Genomic DNA, 16,473 nt, shown 5'->3' with positions numbered 1-16,473 from the left:
TAGCTATACCTTGACTAAAGGATGTGATAGTTAAAGGCATATTGGATTTATTGGATTTATAAAAGATAAATGAAGACATTAATTTCTTCAAGAAACAGTCAATGCCTTGATGAGACATCTTTTTCTCTTGCTCAAAGCATATAAGGGATACTACCTGAAATGAATTTGCAACTAAGTAACCATGGCAACTGGTTTGATGCTCATTAAGGATGGATTGCTGATATTCAAATGAGCACAGAACATTTTTGCTATGTGCCAGACATCCAGCTGATTTTTCCAAACTCAGTATCTGCTGCCATTGTTTCACTGCTTTCAGTGGATATAGCCTTTCTCTTCAGTGTAAATTCTTATCAAAGTGAGTTTTTGAGTCTGTGACTGTGCTTGAGTCCTTGTGTGTTTACCACTGACCGAGATCTTCCACCTACAAAGTACAAGCAACAATCATTACCTTCACTCTGAGTTTCTTCTCTTCCACTGGACACACCATTTTCCGTTTGCTGGCCCCCCTGTTGCCAAACAGCCACCTGCCTGACAGACTTGCTGCCGGTAGAGGGAATCTAAAGACAGAAATAGAAATCAAAAGATTGGATCAAAGCTGAAAATGTAAAATAATACCACTCAAGACATGATGCAAGACAAACGGTGCACGCTGGACACTGGACAATGAATGACTGCAATAGCTCACTTGAGCCTTTGGCTCAGGTGAGCTGTAAAGGAGAAGCATGATTTTGTACTACGTGACAACAAAACAAATTTGCCTACTGCACAAAAATCATGATTTCGGTCTACGGGTGCATAACTTGTACTTATATCAAGGAGCCGGTCATTACAAAAGGAAATGTAAGAGGTGAAAGCATACTTCTATGAGAAAATCTGTTTCTAGTCACATTGCCTTTTAATTGATCTGCAGGGGAAAGGGGCAGTTGAACCCCCAAACAATCCCCTTATCTCTTCAGACTAGGGTTTGAGATTTTGAAACAATTTGATCAGGAAATGTATTCCAAACATTCCACCTAAAAAGAGCACCAAATTGTTGAACTTTGTTAGTATTCCAATAATGCAAAAGCTAGCTCGTGCGAAAGGGGGAATATCCCGCTCCCATACCATACTCCCACTCTGTCGCTGTAATGCCTTCCATGTGTGTTTCCTAGAATATGGAATGTATTCCCCATCCCCTAGGAAAAATTCTTGCATACAGCCCTGGACTCGACACAAGGTAAATAAACTGTACAAAACATACATATTGTCAGCTGAGAGCCAGAAGGGCACCATCACGTTCTAAGATTTGAGCGTAAATAGAAATGAAACAAGCAATTTTCATGAAATAAAACTAAATTCCATCAAAAGTGAGTAGATTTATAAGCATTGTTCCAAATATCAGGTAAAAAGTGCCCTTTTGGTTGTAATCTTTAACATTTTACAGATAATTTACATAATTTAAAATTGACATCATGATGTAGAGGAGATTGAGTTCTACAATGTCATACCAATAACTCAATACTTTCCAAAATTGCAATAACACCCTTTTGATTCTAAGCCGATAATATGATGTCTTCTATGTCACATGTGGTACAACATATTCTGTGCGAGATAGTCATCCTGCTGTGCAAACACAAGGTCGTTACAGGAATTTCTTAAAATTTCACCATTCAGTAAATTCTGTCAAAATTATACCTCTCTATATATATATCCAAGTCATATTATGTCTTTTTTTTAATGATTGTGACATACACAGGAAACTCCTTGCTTCTGGTCATTAAAAGACACACATACTTACTAATAAAATTATTATTTTTGATGAAAAAAAAATCCAATTGAGCTTTTAGACATGTCAGTTTGAATGTCTGATGTTTATCTTCGTCCAAAAAGTTGCATGTGCTTAACGTATAGAATTAGTGTTTGAATATAACAAAATAACGTCATAAAAATTTGAAGTCTTGATGCTGCTTGCATGTTGGCAATAAATTCTAAAGGCACATTTTTCTTGGTAGTAATTTTTGTTCTGGTTTTTCAACTAATTAATGAAATATGAATACAACAAGTGACACAACAAATAAAAGGCATGGGATCTGAGAAAGGTGTAAAAATTTAAATTTGATCATTTTATTTCACACGAATATCTTTTGGACGAATCATTTCGGCAAACTTTCCGAGTTTGACACCAACATACAAGCAAGTCAAGCATGATACATTATTACACAAAATACATACCATGAATATTAAATATGACAAGAACGTATCATCATACACACTGCATATAACCCATTATAAATCAGATATAATATACTGTATATGCCATATATTTCACATGGTTTTCATTTTTGCAAATTTTGTGGGTCCCAGTGTTCACAATACACAAAAATATATACTCTGATCCCAACGAATTTTGAATAATCTACATCTGAAGCATGTCATATCATATTTCCAAGCAAGAAACTTACACGGAAGAAATTTGCATTTCAGGACCAGAATTATCGGTGCCTCTAAAAATCATAACATCCATATCACAGCTATTTAAACTCAGAATACATTCTGCAAGTTATTTATATGCTTCTTCTTCCTTTTGGTTTCTAAAAGCCTTTAATCTCAATTTATCTGTTGTAGGCTTTCGATACATCGCAAATCATTTGTGCCACAGTCTGACATACCAACATATTCTCTCTAGTTTTGGTGCATTTTAATAGTAAAATAGGTTTGATTTGCCACCAGTGTCCTAAAAAGCACAGAAACAAACAATCATGTCTGACATGAATGCATGAACTTTTTCTCTCTTTTTTTTTTCAGGAATAATTTTGTTTGTTTGTTTGTTTTAAAACAATGAGACAGAAAAAAAAATGGTAAAAACAAGACCCAAATTACTTGCTAGCTTGATAATTGTGTAAAAAGTTCACATCAATACCAACATGAAGGACTTTGTGCTTTGAATTAAAATTGATTAGTGGGTCACTCCTGCCTTAACACTCCAGGATAGGTTATTTTGAGTATGAAGGCTAGTACATGCACACAGAATAGCCAGGCTAATCAATGTTGTTGAAATTTTGGGAGTTCTTAGCTGGAATAAATGTTACAATAGGCTGTTTATTGCACTTGATTCATTTCATATCACATTTCTATGTCTGCACTTCTGCTTTGCTTCAATTAATCATTGCTAAGTCAAGCAATCCTCAATAAGCTTCGATGACTTTTGTGACGCAAAGAAGGCAGGAAAAATGACAGCCTCTCCCGCGACTCATTAGACATCCATTTTCATTGGCTGAAATTCATTTTGCATACATCGATTGTTGACTAGCCAAGAAAGCTTTGGCCAACCAGTGTTAAGCTTTCAGATGTCCAATACAGAATGAAATACAGCTTAACAGGCCACTCTGATTCGGACTGGCAGTTTCCTTTCGGAATATTGATATTTCGTCATAGCCAAATAACTGCAGTATATAAAGAGATATAGCTCAAGATATTGGCACATGAAGATTTACTTCACTGTAACAAAATTTTGTTATAACCCTGTTTGTTACAATGTGCATGCACTGTAATAAAGCATCTCCTGTATAAAGTACTGACGACAAGAGTTATTCACAGTGCAGTAGTGTAAAATTCTTTCCTATGTCCTACCATTAAGGCGTTAGAATTAGTTCTGCAATTATACAAGACCTCACCAAATTTTAAAAAAAAAACAGTATGTGAAAAAAAAATGGGATGAACAAGTTCAGCACAGTTTTGATCAAGTCCTAAGTCACTAGTATTCCAACATTGCCATAAAACCTTTCAAGAGACCAGACCAGTGCCGTACATAAAGAGAGTCTGGCCAACTGTTAAATTGGATGCCGTGGTGCAACTCAGCGTATGAAGCGTTAAGAGGGTTAGCATGTACACTCAGATGTCACTATCAAAGCAAGCTAAGTAGAGTGTAGTTAACAATGGGCACCGCACACGCGCTCTCTTCAGTAACGACGTGCTTCCAAGTAGGACACGAGACTGGCTACTGACCAATTGCAGATTCAAAACTCATTAGACAAAACCGAGTTGGCCAAACTCTCTATATACACGGCACTGGACCAGACTATGTACTTCCTAAGCAAAGGCTGCTCCTGGCCAATGACTTGCCCAACATAGCAACAACTGAAGGATGAAATCTAGATTGCAAGTATTGAAAGGCAATATGTAAGAACATTTGAAATGAAATTAATAAGTCCTGAGTGAGAGAGAAAAAAATTCACAGACTTGAAAATTAATCTGAGTTAAGCAGCATTTCCTTCTTTTAAAGGTGACACCCCCAACAAGCAAACCACCCATCTTAAGAGTCCAATATGCGACCAATTCCACAGAATTACCCCTTTACATGCTCCATAATATGCTTTTTGTCAGTGTTCATCCAACACAAGCCCATACCAAGGTTTCCTGAGATAGACAGACTGGCTAACAAAATAGGGGTCCGTTTCATGAAGTCACCACATAAAAGTCTTTACGTAAATCTCGGAATGGCCAAAGTCGCTCATATGTAGAGCTACGAGAAACTTTCAAATCCATTTCATGAAGTCTCTCATAAGTGTGTCTTAACGAGCGAAAAGTCTCTCGCAAGACTTTCATGAAACGGACCCCTAGACTCTGCTTTGCTTCATGTCCAGCATCTGGACCCATAATGCCTGTGGTCATTGGGATGGGGGGTGCTTACTCTTTGGCCAGCTGGACATTGGCCGCACTGGCCCCGATCGGGATGCCGTGCTTGTGAAGGATCTCCACCACCTGTTCTCTCATCTCGTTGTTGTAGGCGTCAAAGTCAAAGACGTTCTTCACCACCATGGCTAGTCCCTCACCTGGGTATTTCTGTAAGTAAATGAATAAAAAGATATATGTGACCGTGAATCACAAAACGAACATAAAGTCGCACACACTGATTTTGCGTGAGGACTGAAAATACGTGAAATCGGTCAACCTAGCCAATCTTGATTTTTTTTCATATTTTCTAAAAGAGCAAGTCTTCTTTTACCTCATGCTAAAATTTGGGATCATAAAACGGGCGGGAAAGTGTGTTTTTTAGTAGTTTATCTTGAACATATTTGGTAGAATAGTGTGATTAGGTGTGTCTTTAGAGCCCCTTTTTAATTTCTGAAAAACCTTGTACACTCTCTTCCCTTTCAACTCTAAAAACTTTTGAAAGGATAGTGCTACTGCTTTGAAAGTTGGCATTAATTATGGACAGAATGTGTTAATGAAGCATGCTTAAGTTCAGTTTAATCTGATAATCTCTTCATTGTTGTTACTCAGGTGGTTTACTTCCTGTTTTTTGTCCCATTCATCGCACAGCCAGCACGGTTTGGTAAAGATTAAGCGCTTGAATAGACACTGTACTTCAGAGCCTCTTTTCTCAGTTCACCCTTTTCCTGAGTTTGCGCTTTCTTTCCAATATTTAGATAGGTTAGGAGAGTCCATTTGATTTGAGTTATACATCATTTTAAAGCTTAAAGTCTGCTCTTTCAGAATATGGTCTTAACTAAAAATTCATGTCTGGCAACTTTTTGTGTGTTTTGTGGTGCAGGGTCACATATGTATATAATATCAGGACAGAAATGCTATTGTTGCACTCCATAATGTTTCACAAATGCTAAAGCCTTAAAGGGGAACAAAACCCAAATACGCATGTGGACTGAGTGAAAGTTTAAAGTTTTGATGCAGCCATTGCTGGATGAGGAGACTACTACAGTTTGTGACATCACATATGAAGAATGATAGAATGGATACATAGATAAAATTCAAAATATTTTCACTTTTCTGGCATAATGAAAGAGCACTAGTCACTTGATTTATCTCTTTTACAAAGCAGAGGAAATGTGTACTTTTCATGAAAAAAAAAAGAAGAAATTTTGTTGAATATTCTTTTTAGATCGTTCTTCATACATGACATCACAAGCTATAGTAGCCTTCTCATCTAGCAACAGCTGCAACATAAATTTAAAAATTCATATCAGCTTTTGAATGGATTGTCTGATTTTCCTCAAACTTTCACTGATGTGTCCAACTAATATTGCTTCATTCACTTATAATTCACTTGTATGTTTGGGTTTCATTCCCCTTTAAAGGCCTACTGCATCAAAGACATGTGTTATATTATTTTTGGGTGACTTACTATGACAACTATTGCATAATATTACAGAGAATGCTGACTGGCTGTAAATGTAAAATTCATTCAACAGAGTCCTTGGAAATTTGATTTACAAAGGCTACAGCCCGTAAATCAAGAGATAAATATACCAGTAATTGAATAAAAAATTACTATAATGCAATACTGCATGACTGACAACTGAAAAGAACAAAAAGATATCACAATTTACGGCAGCTTGTTTTTCCCACTGGTAAATCTTACGACAGAGTTTAGCAGTGGCGCTTTCAGTGTACTGTGGCCTACTGCAATTTATAAATTGGTTTGTGTGGGGTTGTGTGTTTGAGCAAACATGTGAAGATGGCACCATTACACAAAAGCACTAACCCTTATCACACATTGCATTGCTATAGCACTCATAGAGAAAAAAAAATCCACATATGGACCACTACAGTCTTTGACTGTGAATCTGGATCTGGACTACAAACAAGGCGCTGACCTGGAGGAAACACTGACCTGTAGATGCTTGACCATGTTGACCACCTCCCTAGTGGAGTAGGGGTAAGCGATGAGGCCCTGGTCCGCCAAGTCCCTAAGCTCGCTGAAGGCTAGGACCAGCCGGCGTAGGACCGGCTTGGGCACGTCAGGTCCGTAGCGCTGCAGCATGGCCATCTCGGACTCGATGTCGGGATTGTCAATGGCGTGGCAGCTGAAGATGTCGCCTAGCAACAGGGAAGACAAGGAGAGAAGAAGAATCTAAATTTGATAGATGAATAAATTAAAATCAAAGGAAGGTATAAAACAGCAAACTATGGTCCTAGCAACCCTACAAATTCTTGTTTGGCAGAAGATGTTAAGTATGTACAGCGAAACAGACTAAAATGAAAGATTACAACAGATCAACTTGATGAATTAATCAATGATGATGACCATGATGAAACAGCATTAATATAGTGCCATTTATCTGTAGAAACATTCAAAAGAGCCCCAAATCGATACATGATTTTGATTTACATGGCTGGCAGTGCATCATATACAGTAGCACTGAAAAATGACTTTGGCATTCTTTTTTTTTTGTTTTTTGGTGTAGTTCTGAGAACAAGCAAAGCAAGAAGACGCTGCAAGTAATCAATGTTTTCGATAAGTCAATTGTCTGGAGTAAGAAAACGATTTTCACTCTTCATCAAAAATTTCATCAAAATGACAGACACTGGCGAGTATGCGATGATACAATCTAGTAGGCGACTCTCGAGTAAGAGTGAAAAGTCCGCCCCACTCACCTAGAGAGCCAAAGAAGTCGTTGCCGAGGAAAGGGAAGCCGGGACGGTTGGCGAGGACCATCATACTGAAATCTGAGTGGGTGATGATGATGTCCTCCGATGGCTGCAGACCAGAATGAGCTGATGAATCAAAGGTGAAAAGAGATGACAAAAGATGATGCTCAACATTGGTCGAACTTCTCCTCATTTCCCTCATCTATCATCGTATTCATGATGTTTTTACTATCACTTGAACTTGTACAGATTACATTCCTGGAGGTTGGAGTGAATCCCCAAACACAGTGCATACTGCTGCTCACCAATTGAGGGGTATTTTTCACATATCCCTGCTACAACCACTCAAATGGACACAGGACTGCTCCTCTTTCCTCATCAATAAGAGCTACTGAAAACACCTGTGCATGTATTTAAGACAGAAACATACATTTGGAGTCGAGCTGAAATAGCTTTGTTTAACCATATTCGAGAGACCATTTCTTTTCTCAAATATTCCATTATGATTGAAATTTCTTGATACTGTACAAGCTGTGATTTTCACATACAGATATTTTCGCTAATAAGGTCACAGACATTTTTGCGAGATGTTTTCGTGAACTGACCCGATGCTATCATAAATGCACTATTAGCCTAGCACATGGCGACATATTAGCGTGTTGTTAAATTTACGATCCAACAGTGATTCGCGTAATACGTGAAAATTAAACCCTCGCGAAATATAACAGCTTATGCAATAACACAAACTTCAGCAACCCATCTACAGGAACAAGTAATAACACGTAATAATCACTACACTATCGTCACTTTTTCTGACTTTTTGTTACAAGCAAGGCTGGTTTTGGCCAAAATCTTATGGGTCTAGAGGCTCTTTGATTTTACAGATATGCAAGTTCTCAATCATGAAAGGCCTACACATCCATACTAACCTCAAACATGATAAACAAACACATTGAATGGACAAGGCAAAAAAGCAATAGGTTTCATATGCCACAGGTCAGTCACAGAGAAATGAGATGGGATTGTAAATGGGTTTTCTTCACCTGACACGATCCGTCGACCATCGGCCAGCAGCATCTCCCCGCTCTCCACCAGGGCCTTGAGGACACAGGTCACGTGGGTGGGGGCCTTGTCTGCCTCATCCACCACCAGGGTGTGGCCATACTTCACCGCCTTCACCTACAGGAGTGGACCACAAAATGGGGTAGAAGATAATCCCCTTTAAGCTTATGCACTTTACTGTAACGAGCCAAGACAATTCTTAAGCATTAAGTTCAATTCACCTCCTCACCCTACCCTCCCTCTCCCTTCCTCCTCCCTCCTGATAACGATGAAAATTACAATAAACATATGACTCACAGACCTGAATGGGTCTGTAGGAATTGCCCTTACAAAGTTCCTCTGAATTGTTTGAACCAATGAGATGTGGCCTCGTGGGTTCGGATAATTCAGAGATACTGTGTGTACACAATTTCTACCCACCCACAAAAAACAAAAACAAAACAAAACAAAACTGTGGGATTAGGATTATGCAATCCTTAATTCATCGACAGTTTACTTCAGGACATATATGACCATAGCCAACAAAAATAAATCAACAAATTTGCCAATCATATATATGTGACCCTGCATCACAAAACAAACAGAAAGTCGCAAGACATGAAATTTTAGTTACGGGCAGATTCTGAAAGAGCAGACTTGAAGCTTTAAAATGATGTATAACTCAAATCGAATGGACTCTCCTAACCTATCTTAATAGTGGAAAGAATGCACACACTCAGGAAAAGTGTGAACTAATAAAAGAGGCTCTGAAGTACAGTGTCTATTCAAGCGCTTAATCTTTACCAAGCCGTGCTGGCTGTGAAATGAATGGGACAAAAAACAGGATGTAAACCCCAGGAGTAACAACAATGAAAGGATTATCTGATTAAACTGAAATTGAGCATGCCTTATTAACATATTTTGTCCATAATTCATGTTAACTTTCAAAGCAGTAGCGTCATCCTTTCAAAAGTTATTAGAGTTGAAAGTGAAGAGTGTGTACAAGGTTTTTAAGAAAAAAAAAGGGGACTCTAAAGACACACCTAATCACACTATTCTACCCAAAAATGTTAGAGATAAACTGCTAAAAAACACACATTCCTACCATTTTATGATCCCAAATTTTAGCTTTATGTAGAAGAACCCAAATTTTAGCTTAATGTAGAAGAAGACTTGCTCTTTCAGAAAATATGAACAAGTCAAGATCGGCCAGGTTGACCCATTTCACATATTTTCAGTCCTCACACAAAATCAGTGTGTGCGACCCTTTTGTCGTTTTGTGATGCACGGTCACATATATGCTAATTTACCTTGTATTTTTGATTGTTATTTTGTTCTACACTGAATGTAATAGATCCATCAGGAATGAACAAGAAGTACTGTTTTGCTTTCTGATGTATACGTACCAGAGGGGAGTCTTCATAGACGATCACGCCATCCTGAACATTGGGCTGGAGAGTCAGGGTCTGTACTGTTGTATCCCTGTGTGATTTAACGAGAACATGAAAACGGTATGCTTCAGGGTTGCTCATAGTTTCAATATCACCAGAAATGAACCATTTGACAATGATTTTACGATAGATCAGACATGGATCTTTGCACCTGTAGCCTCCAAAATAAAGTACATATAAACTAAAAGTAAACAAGATAATCTATTTTTAATCTCTAATAGAATCATGATTGGGCCCCCAAAATATAACCGTTTTGGAAATTTGGTGGCCCAAGATCAATTTTTAGTGGCCCGGGGCCACTGCTAATGTTGAGTCCTGGATAACACAAGGCTGTTTTTAAAACCTGCCAAGGATATCCCATCATGCATCACTGATTTATGTGCAAAGGCCGTGGCTGAGCTCCTACCTGTGTAACTGGATGTACTGCCGGGGTCTGTTGAGTAGATGGAGGAAGCGGTCCACCAGTTTGTTCTTGCCGACTCCTTGGTTACCGACAAGGAGGAGATGTTCTCCCAGGGAGAAATCCTTCAGCATGTCCTCCATGATGGCAAGATGCTGTGCGAACAAAAAAAAAAAAAGAAGCTCAGAATTATTAAACAAATAATGCACGTAATGTAGGGTGCACTAGAGGAGATGAGGTGAACTTGAGTGTATTTGTAAGACAGTCACATGCACAACATTGTAAGTACCAAAGAGTGTGCTGCATTTCTGTTTTAATACATCACAAACTTAAACATTTGCATTATTTGTTTTATAAAATGGGTCCACGTACTATATCAGTTGTGAAACTTTGTATTGCAATACCATGGGGCCACTCTTCGATCTGCCATGCAGACGATCGTGTGAATCAAAGCAATTGTTTGGTTCTGTGCTGACCGCACAGCGCGATCAGTAATCTCGAAAAGGATGACAAGCAGTTACAGTTACATTTTTTTTTTTTTTGCTGTGCACTTCTTGAACTCCAATTTTTGTCTGTCACTGTTGTTCATACATTCCTGTGAAAATTAATCAACTTGGGAAGTAAATCACGGTTAGGTGTAGTGAGTTTTTCCTGGGTTAATTCTGACATTTCACAGGTTTTCGCTTCTACTTTTCTTATCAGGTTTGTTCATTCATATCCACGTGAATACGTTAATGTGTTCCACTGGGGTAAAACTTGTATTGATCACACTTTATTGCCAGCTTGAGACATGAGCGTAAGAGCGCAATAGAAATTCTCTGTCACAAGCATCATACTTTATACAGATCACAAAATTTTCAGGTAGCAACACCACCACGTTGACCTTTACCTGTGGGTTCTCGTAGAAGAGGGTGTCGGGTACCATCATGCGGTTCTCTGGGTTGTAGAGCGACATCTCCGTCCTGCCGACCCGCAATACATTGTCCTTTATCTCACCTGGGTAACATACATCCAAAACACACACAATTTTTTTTTTTCAAACAAAAGTCACACAAACTTACATTTCAAAATTGCACATAGATATATTTGATTTAATTCTGATCAAAACTAAAAAAAAAAGTTAGGATTTCTTTTTTAAAGTTGTGATCAATCAAGTATAATTCACTTGACAAGAAAATACATAGTTCTCATCTTTATAGTACAGTCCAAATGGGGAAGGGGGGGGGGCTCGCATATGACATCACAGCATTGCCAATTTGTGTTTGATTGATCAAACTTCAAAAAGTCATAACTTTCTCAGTTTTCAATAGAATTCAATCAAACTTACACTATCCTGTTCTTTTAATTTTCCTGCTTCTATTCACACACAAACTAATTTCTGAGGTGATGTTTCCCTATAATGCTGCGATGTCCCTGTGCATTGACAACACAAAGCCCATTCTGCCTCACTCTCAACATACTCCTGAGAAATATTCTGTCTGGCGGTTTTGCGGTTTGGAGACAACTCACATGTCATCCCCTTCTCCAGCTCATCCAGAGACTTGGAGTCATCCGTTGCCGTGGTTACAGGAGTGATGCCAGCATCCTCCAAGGCTTGCTCTAGAGACTGCCTTGCCAAATTTGGGAGAAATCTGCGAAGAAAAAAATATATATATACATACACACAAGATCAAATCTCAATCTGTTAATCAAACTACTCTGCTGTGGACAAAATCTTTATGCACTTTTTTTCATTAAACAGTCTAAACTGTTGTACTTTCATTGAGATCACTATCTGTTAATTTTAGCAGACTCACCTTCTACTTCTCCTTCTCCTTAGATAGAAACTACATGTCAAACAAATGATCTCAAGGAAAAGAATAATTGTAGATCTTTCATTTTATTTCCAATAATCTTACTACTACAAAACATGGCAATTTCAATGAACATCCACACAGGGCAACGGATGTTAAAGCAATTTACAATGCTGCTTAAAACCAGTGAAGGGGTGCGGCAATAAACAGCACTTCCAGGGGTACTCAAAATTCTCTTTCCATCTTCCTCCCTCATTGGGAGAAGTCAGGTACTGACCTTGACAGGCAAGCCTTGTTGATAGCCTCATAGATACTCTGGTCTGAGTAGCGGGAGAGACGGAGGGCGATGCGGATCAGGTTTCTGGTGGAGAGGGACGAAGCCACGGACTGGAGCTGAAGAAGGGAGGGGGGACCAAAAAAAAAAAATGGGGTAAAATTTCACATTACACATTACAAGTTAACTTTGCCATCTCTTGCACAACATTATGAATGCAAGTCTGAATCTTTTTGTTTTGCATGTCATCAGACAATTGTAAGTTGAGGAATAAATGTACTATGAGGGGGTACTATTGCTTTGACAATGACAAGGACCAAGTTTTTGTGGTCCAGTTTTTGTGCCTCTCATGTTCCCACACTTTAATTAGTATAGATATAAATGCAATGAACATTGCACTCTTCGTAAGATCTCATCTTTCTGCTACAAAACAGGAACTCCTTATAAACTTTTGTGGCTAAAATCCCAGAGACCATCTCATATTGGTGGTCATCTTTACAGCAACGTCAAGAGAAAAAAAAATCCAGGAGGACACTATTCAATGGGGGTCATTAAGTGCAGAGGGGTCATCTAGCAGCCCAATCAATCAAACCAGGAGGCCATCTTACACAGGGGTCATCAAATGATGGGGCCATCTTATGGTAAGACCATCTTACTCTGGGGGGTCACTGTATATCAAGATCTCTCACATCACATCATACACTATGGATATTCTTAAGAATTGACCATCAAACAAGGGGGCCTTGTGAAATTATGGTCATCTTACTCAGTGGTCAATCAAACAGGTTGACAAGCTTACATTGGGGTCAGTTGCGTGTCTTAATCTGTGGGTCAACTGCAGGACGGCATCCAGACTATCCGTCGGCGCATTTGGAACCTGGGGATGGGTGAACAGGACAAGCATCAGAAAATGAAACATCTTAAATGACAGAACAACTTTCTTTACCAATCAATGCCTATGGACAAGAGTCGGATGTACCATCCCTTGATTGCAACTTTGTAGTATTTCTTATAGGTTATGCTCAATAGTGTTGCACCGAATGTGCAGATATGTAGTAACTCTGGAGTTAAATAATGATTTTCATTTAAGATGACAAGAATATGCTCTATATACTTAACAGAAATAAGAAGAATGTAAGGAAATATTTGCATTTGTCATTGCTGTGAAAGGACGAAAATGATGTTACAAGAAGATAACGAATGGCAAATGCACAGAAAATTTGTAGAACTGAATGATTGGGGTATCACTTTTGCTATTGCCATCTACAGAAAAAAGAAATACGAAGCTTGGAATTTACGGAAGAATCTAAGATTGAAATTCGAAATTTGTGAAGAATCCATATCAAAAAGTTCACATTCATAGGAAGTGGGTATCTAGTAATGGAGATACTTGAAGTTGTGAAAACACACTGCCTTATTCACAGTGCCTTAACTCCTGTAACCCCCACCAAACTTTTTCATCCCCCCCCCCACACACACACCACATTCTCCTCACCATGCCCTTTATGACAAACATCTCCTCTGCCATGCTCAGCGGCTTGATGTGGTGGTACGTGAAGAGGGTCAGAAGCTCGGAGTTCAGCCACTGCTGACTACTGCTACCGACCACCGGTGGCTCAGCCAGAGCAATGATGCGGAACGACGGATGGATCCTCAGAATAGATCTAAGAGTGGGAAAGAAAACAAGAACAACCAATGAGGGAGAAAAAAAAAGATTGAGAAATATCCCTGAGAGAGAAAAAATGCAGTAAAACATTTGTTGTCCATCTGATGACCATGCATGAACTTGGAGCGTGCACTTGTGTGACAGCTGCGTCAAAGAATTGCAATTCCAGATTTTATGAAACTTATGCTTTTACCCACAATTTCTTTGCTTGACCCAAATGAAGCCTCCAGAAAACAGCGCTAAGTTTCAGGCTAACCTAGGTACATTTGCAATATAAATGTGATTGTCACTGGCATATTCATCACCGACATCATCATCATCTTCCTCAACATCGTCATCTCCATCAACATCATGGTCTAATTATCAGTATTGCAATTGTGAGTACTATCACAATCAGTAAGTAAGAAGTAGAAGTAGTAGAAGTAGTAGAAGTAGTAGAAGTAGTAGCAGTAGTAGTAGTAGTAGTAGTAGTAGTAGTAGCAGCAGTAGTAACATCATGGTCTAATTATCAGTATTGCAATTGTGAGTACTATCACAATCAGTAAGTAAGAAGTAGAAGTAGTAGAAGTAGTAGAAGTAGTAGAAGTAGTAGCAGTAGTAGTAGTAGTAGTAGTAGTAGTAGTAGCAGCAGTAGTAACGGTAGAAGTAATAGCAGCTGTAGTGGTAAGTGGTAGTTGTAGATGACTCAGTAATAGTAGCAGTAGTACCACTACAAGTGTAGTTTCAGTATCAGTAGTAGTAGTAGTAGTAGTAGTAGTAGTAATAGTAGTAGTAGTAATTCTTGTAGCAGCAGCAGCAGCAGCAGCAGTAGCAGTAGCTGTAGCAGTAGTAGTAGTAGTAGTAGTAGTAGTAGTGGTAGTTGTAGTAGTAGTAGTAGTAGTAGTAGTAGTAGTAGTAGTAGTAGTAGTAGCAGTAGTAGTAGTAGTAGTAGTAGTAGTAGTAATAGTAGTAGTAGTAGTAGTAGTAGTGGTAGTTGTTGTTGTTGTAGTAGTAGTAGTAGTAGTAGTAGTAGTAGTAGTAGTAGTAGTAGTAGTAGCAGTAGTAGTAGTAGTAGTAGTAGCAGAAGTAGCAGAAGTAGCAGCAGCAGCAGTATAGTAGTAGTAACAGAAGTAGTAGTAGAAGTATCTTCAACTTTATTTGTACCTTTCACCGAGCTCTGCCTCGGAGAGACCCGTGTCCTGTTTTGCCTGTTCAAATCTGTCGTGGCGCAGCAGTCTCGTCCCATCAAACAGCGTGACTTCACGGTCATGCACCAGTCTGGGGGAAAACATCATCATTGAGGAATTTTCTTAAGACTTCATCTCCTTTCCATACAAAAAAACCAAAAAAAAACAAAAGAATGGAAATTTTGCTATCTCATGGCATATTAGTGAATATAGTGAACAAAAACAAACAAACGAAAGAATTGCAATTTTGTTATCTCATGGGGCCCGTTGCATAAAACTTACCATTGAATTTCAGTGGTAACTACCGTCAAAATTAGGCGTCACAGCCAATCAGCATCAAGGATTATAGAATTTACCGCTAATTTGAAGGCTTACCGCTAGAAAGGAGCGGTAAGTCCAGCGGTAAGGGTTTTATGCAACAGGGCCATGGCGTATTAGTGAACATCGTGAACATAGAGAACATAGTACATAGTGAACATACACAGAATAAGAATGAATGAGAAGGGTTGGTCATGTTGAGTATTAAACTACAAGAGTTAGATCCAGAGCATTCAGTCTGCATTTCATGTTTTCCTGGCAAGATAAGAGTTTACGCAGACTATTTCCACATTTCAATTATTTCAAAAATGTGTATTTTCCTCACCTGTGTAACACAGCCAGTGTGCTCGGGTTCACCCGGTGGAGACCGTCCAGCAGTGCTATGCTGCCCTCTAGGGCCGCCTTGATGAGAGGCGACAGACGCCATGCCGTGTCGCCGTTGAGCTCGGTGATTCTTTGTTGCAAGAGGTCACGAGAGGTCATGTCCTGAAAAGTAGGAGGTGCGTTCATGATTACAGTGCACTCCCATTATAACAAACTCGATTATAACGAAATTCCGGAAAGAGACAGGCAGATGCAAAAACAGTTAGCAGAAGTACTAGATAATATCATACAGAAGTGTATACGTGATGATTTCAGAAAAACGTTGACTGGCACGGTGCCAATCAACTCATAGCTTGGAACAGGCTGATGATGAGACTAACTACCACTTCATTCATGATAATTATGCCAATGCTGCACACTGGCACTGGTCCGATGGTCCCTGACCAGTAAAAATCACTGTCGGACCAATAACTTTTTCAGGAACAGACCAGTCAAAAAATGGAAAAAACGGGGTACCTACTGGTCCGGCAGACAGGTCGGACCAGTAGAAAAAATGGGTTAGGTGCAGCCCTGATTATACTCAGTGCAATTACAGGGAAATAGATAAAACTACTTACCATAGGGAACAGAAGACTGCAGTTAAAGTGGAATTTTCAGGTATTTCATGAAATA

At 39.0% G+C, this 16,473-nt stretch overlaps 1 protein-coding gene across 1 annotated transcript in view; it reads right to left on the bottom strand.

Moving 5' to 3' along the window:
* The window catches only part of LOC139743572 (von Willebrand factor A domain-containing protein 8-like), a 46,894-nt gene that overhangs the window by 16,836 nt on the left and 13,585 nt on the right, over positions 1–16,473 (bottom strand). The window contains exons 15-28 of the mRNA XM_071654052.1: positions 15,803–15,963; positions 15,137–15,250; positions 13,823–13,991; positions 13,127–13,204; positions 12,331–12,446; positions 11,770–11,891; positions 11,150–11,256; positions 10,267–10,415; positions 9,816–9,891; positions 8,412–8,547; positions 7,375–7,494; positions 6,611–6,816; positions 4,670–4,821; positions 449–557 (exon numbers count right to left, since the gene is read on the bottom strand). Of these exons, the coding sequence (XP_071510153.1) occupies positions 449–557; positions 4,670–4,821; positions 6,611–6,816; positions 7,375–7,494; positions 8,412–8,547; positions 9,816–9,891; positions 10,267–10,415; positions 11,150–11,256; positions 11,770–11,891; positions 12,331–12,446; positions 13,127–13,204; positions 13,823–13,991; positions 15,137–15,250; positions 15,803–15,963 (1,815 nt within the window). The remainder of the gene's footprint in view (positions 1–448; positions 558–4,669; positions 4,822–6,610; positions 6,817–7,374; positions 7,495–8,411; positions 8,548–9,815; positions 9,892–10,266; positions 10,416–11,149; positions 11,257–11,769; positions 11,892–12,330; positions 12,447–13,126; positions 13,205–13,822; positions 13,992–15,136; positions 15,251–15,802; positions 15,964–16,473) is intronic.

Source organism: Diadema antillarum, unplaced genomic scaffold, assembly GCF_040938485.1.
Source record: "Diadema antillarum isolate AM-2024a unplaced genomic scaffold, OU_Dant_1.0 seq00001097_RagTag, whole genome shotgun sequence".
NCBI lineage: Eukaryota > Metazoa > Echinodermata > Echinoidea > Diadematoida > Diadematidae > Diadema > Diadema antillarum.
Note: the sequence above shows the minus strand (reverse complement) of the source record. Positions and strands in the feature narration are given on the sequence as shown.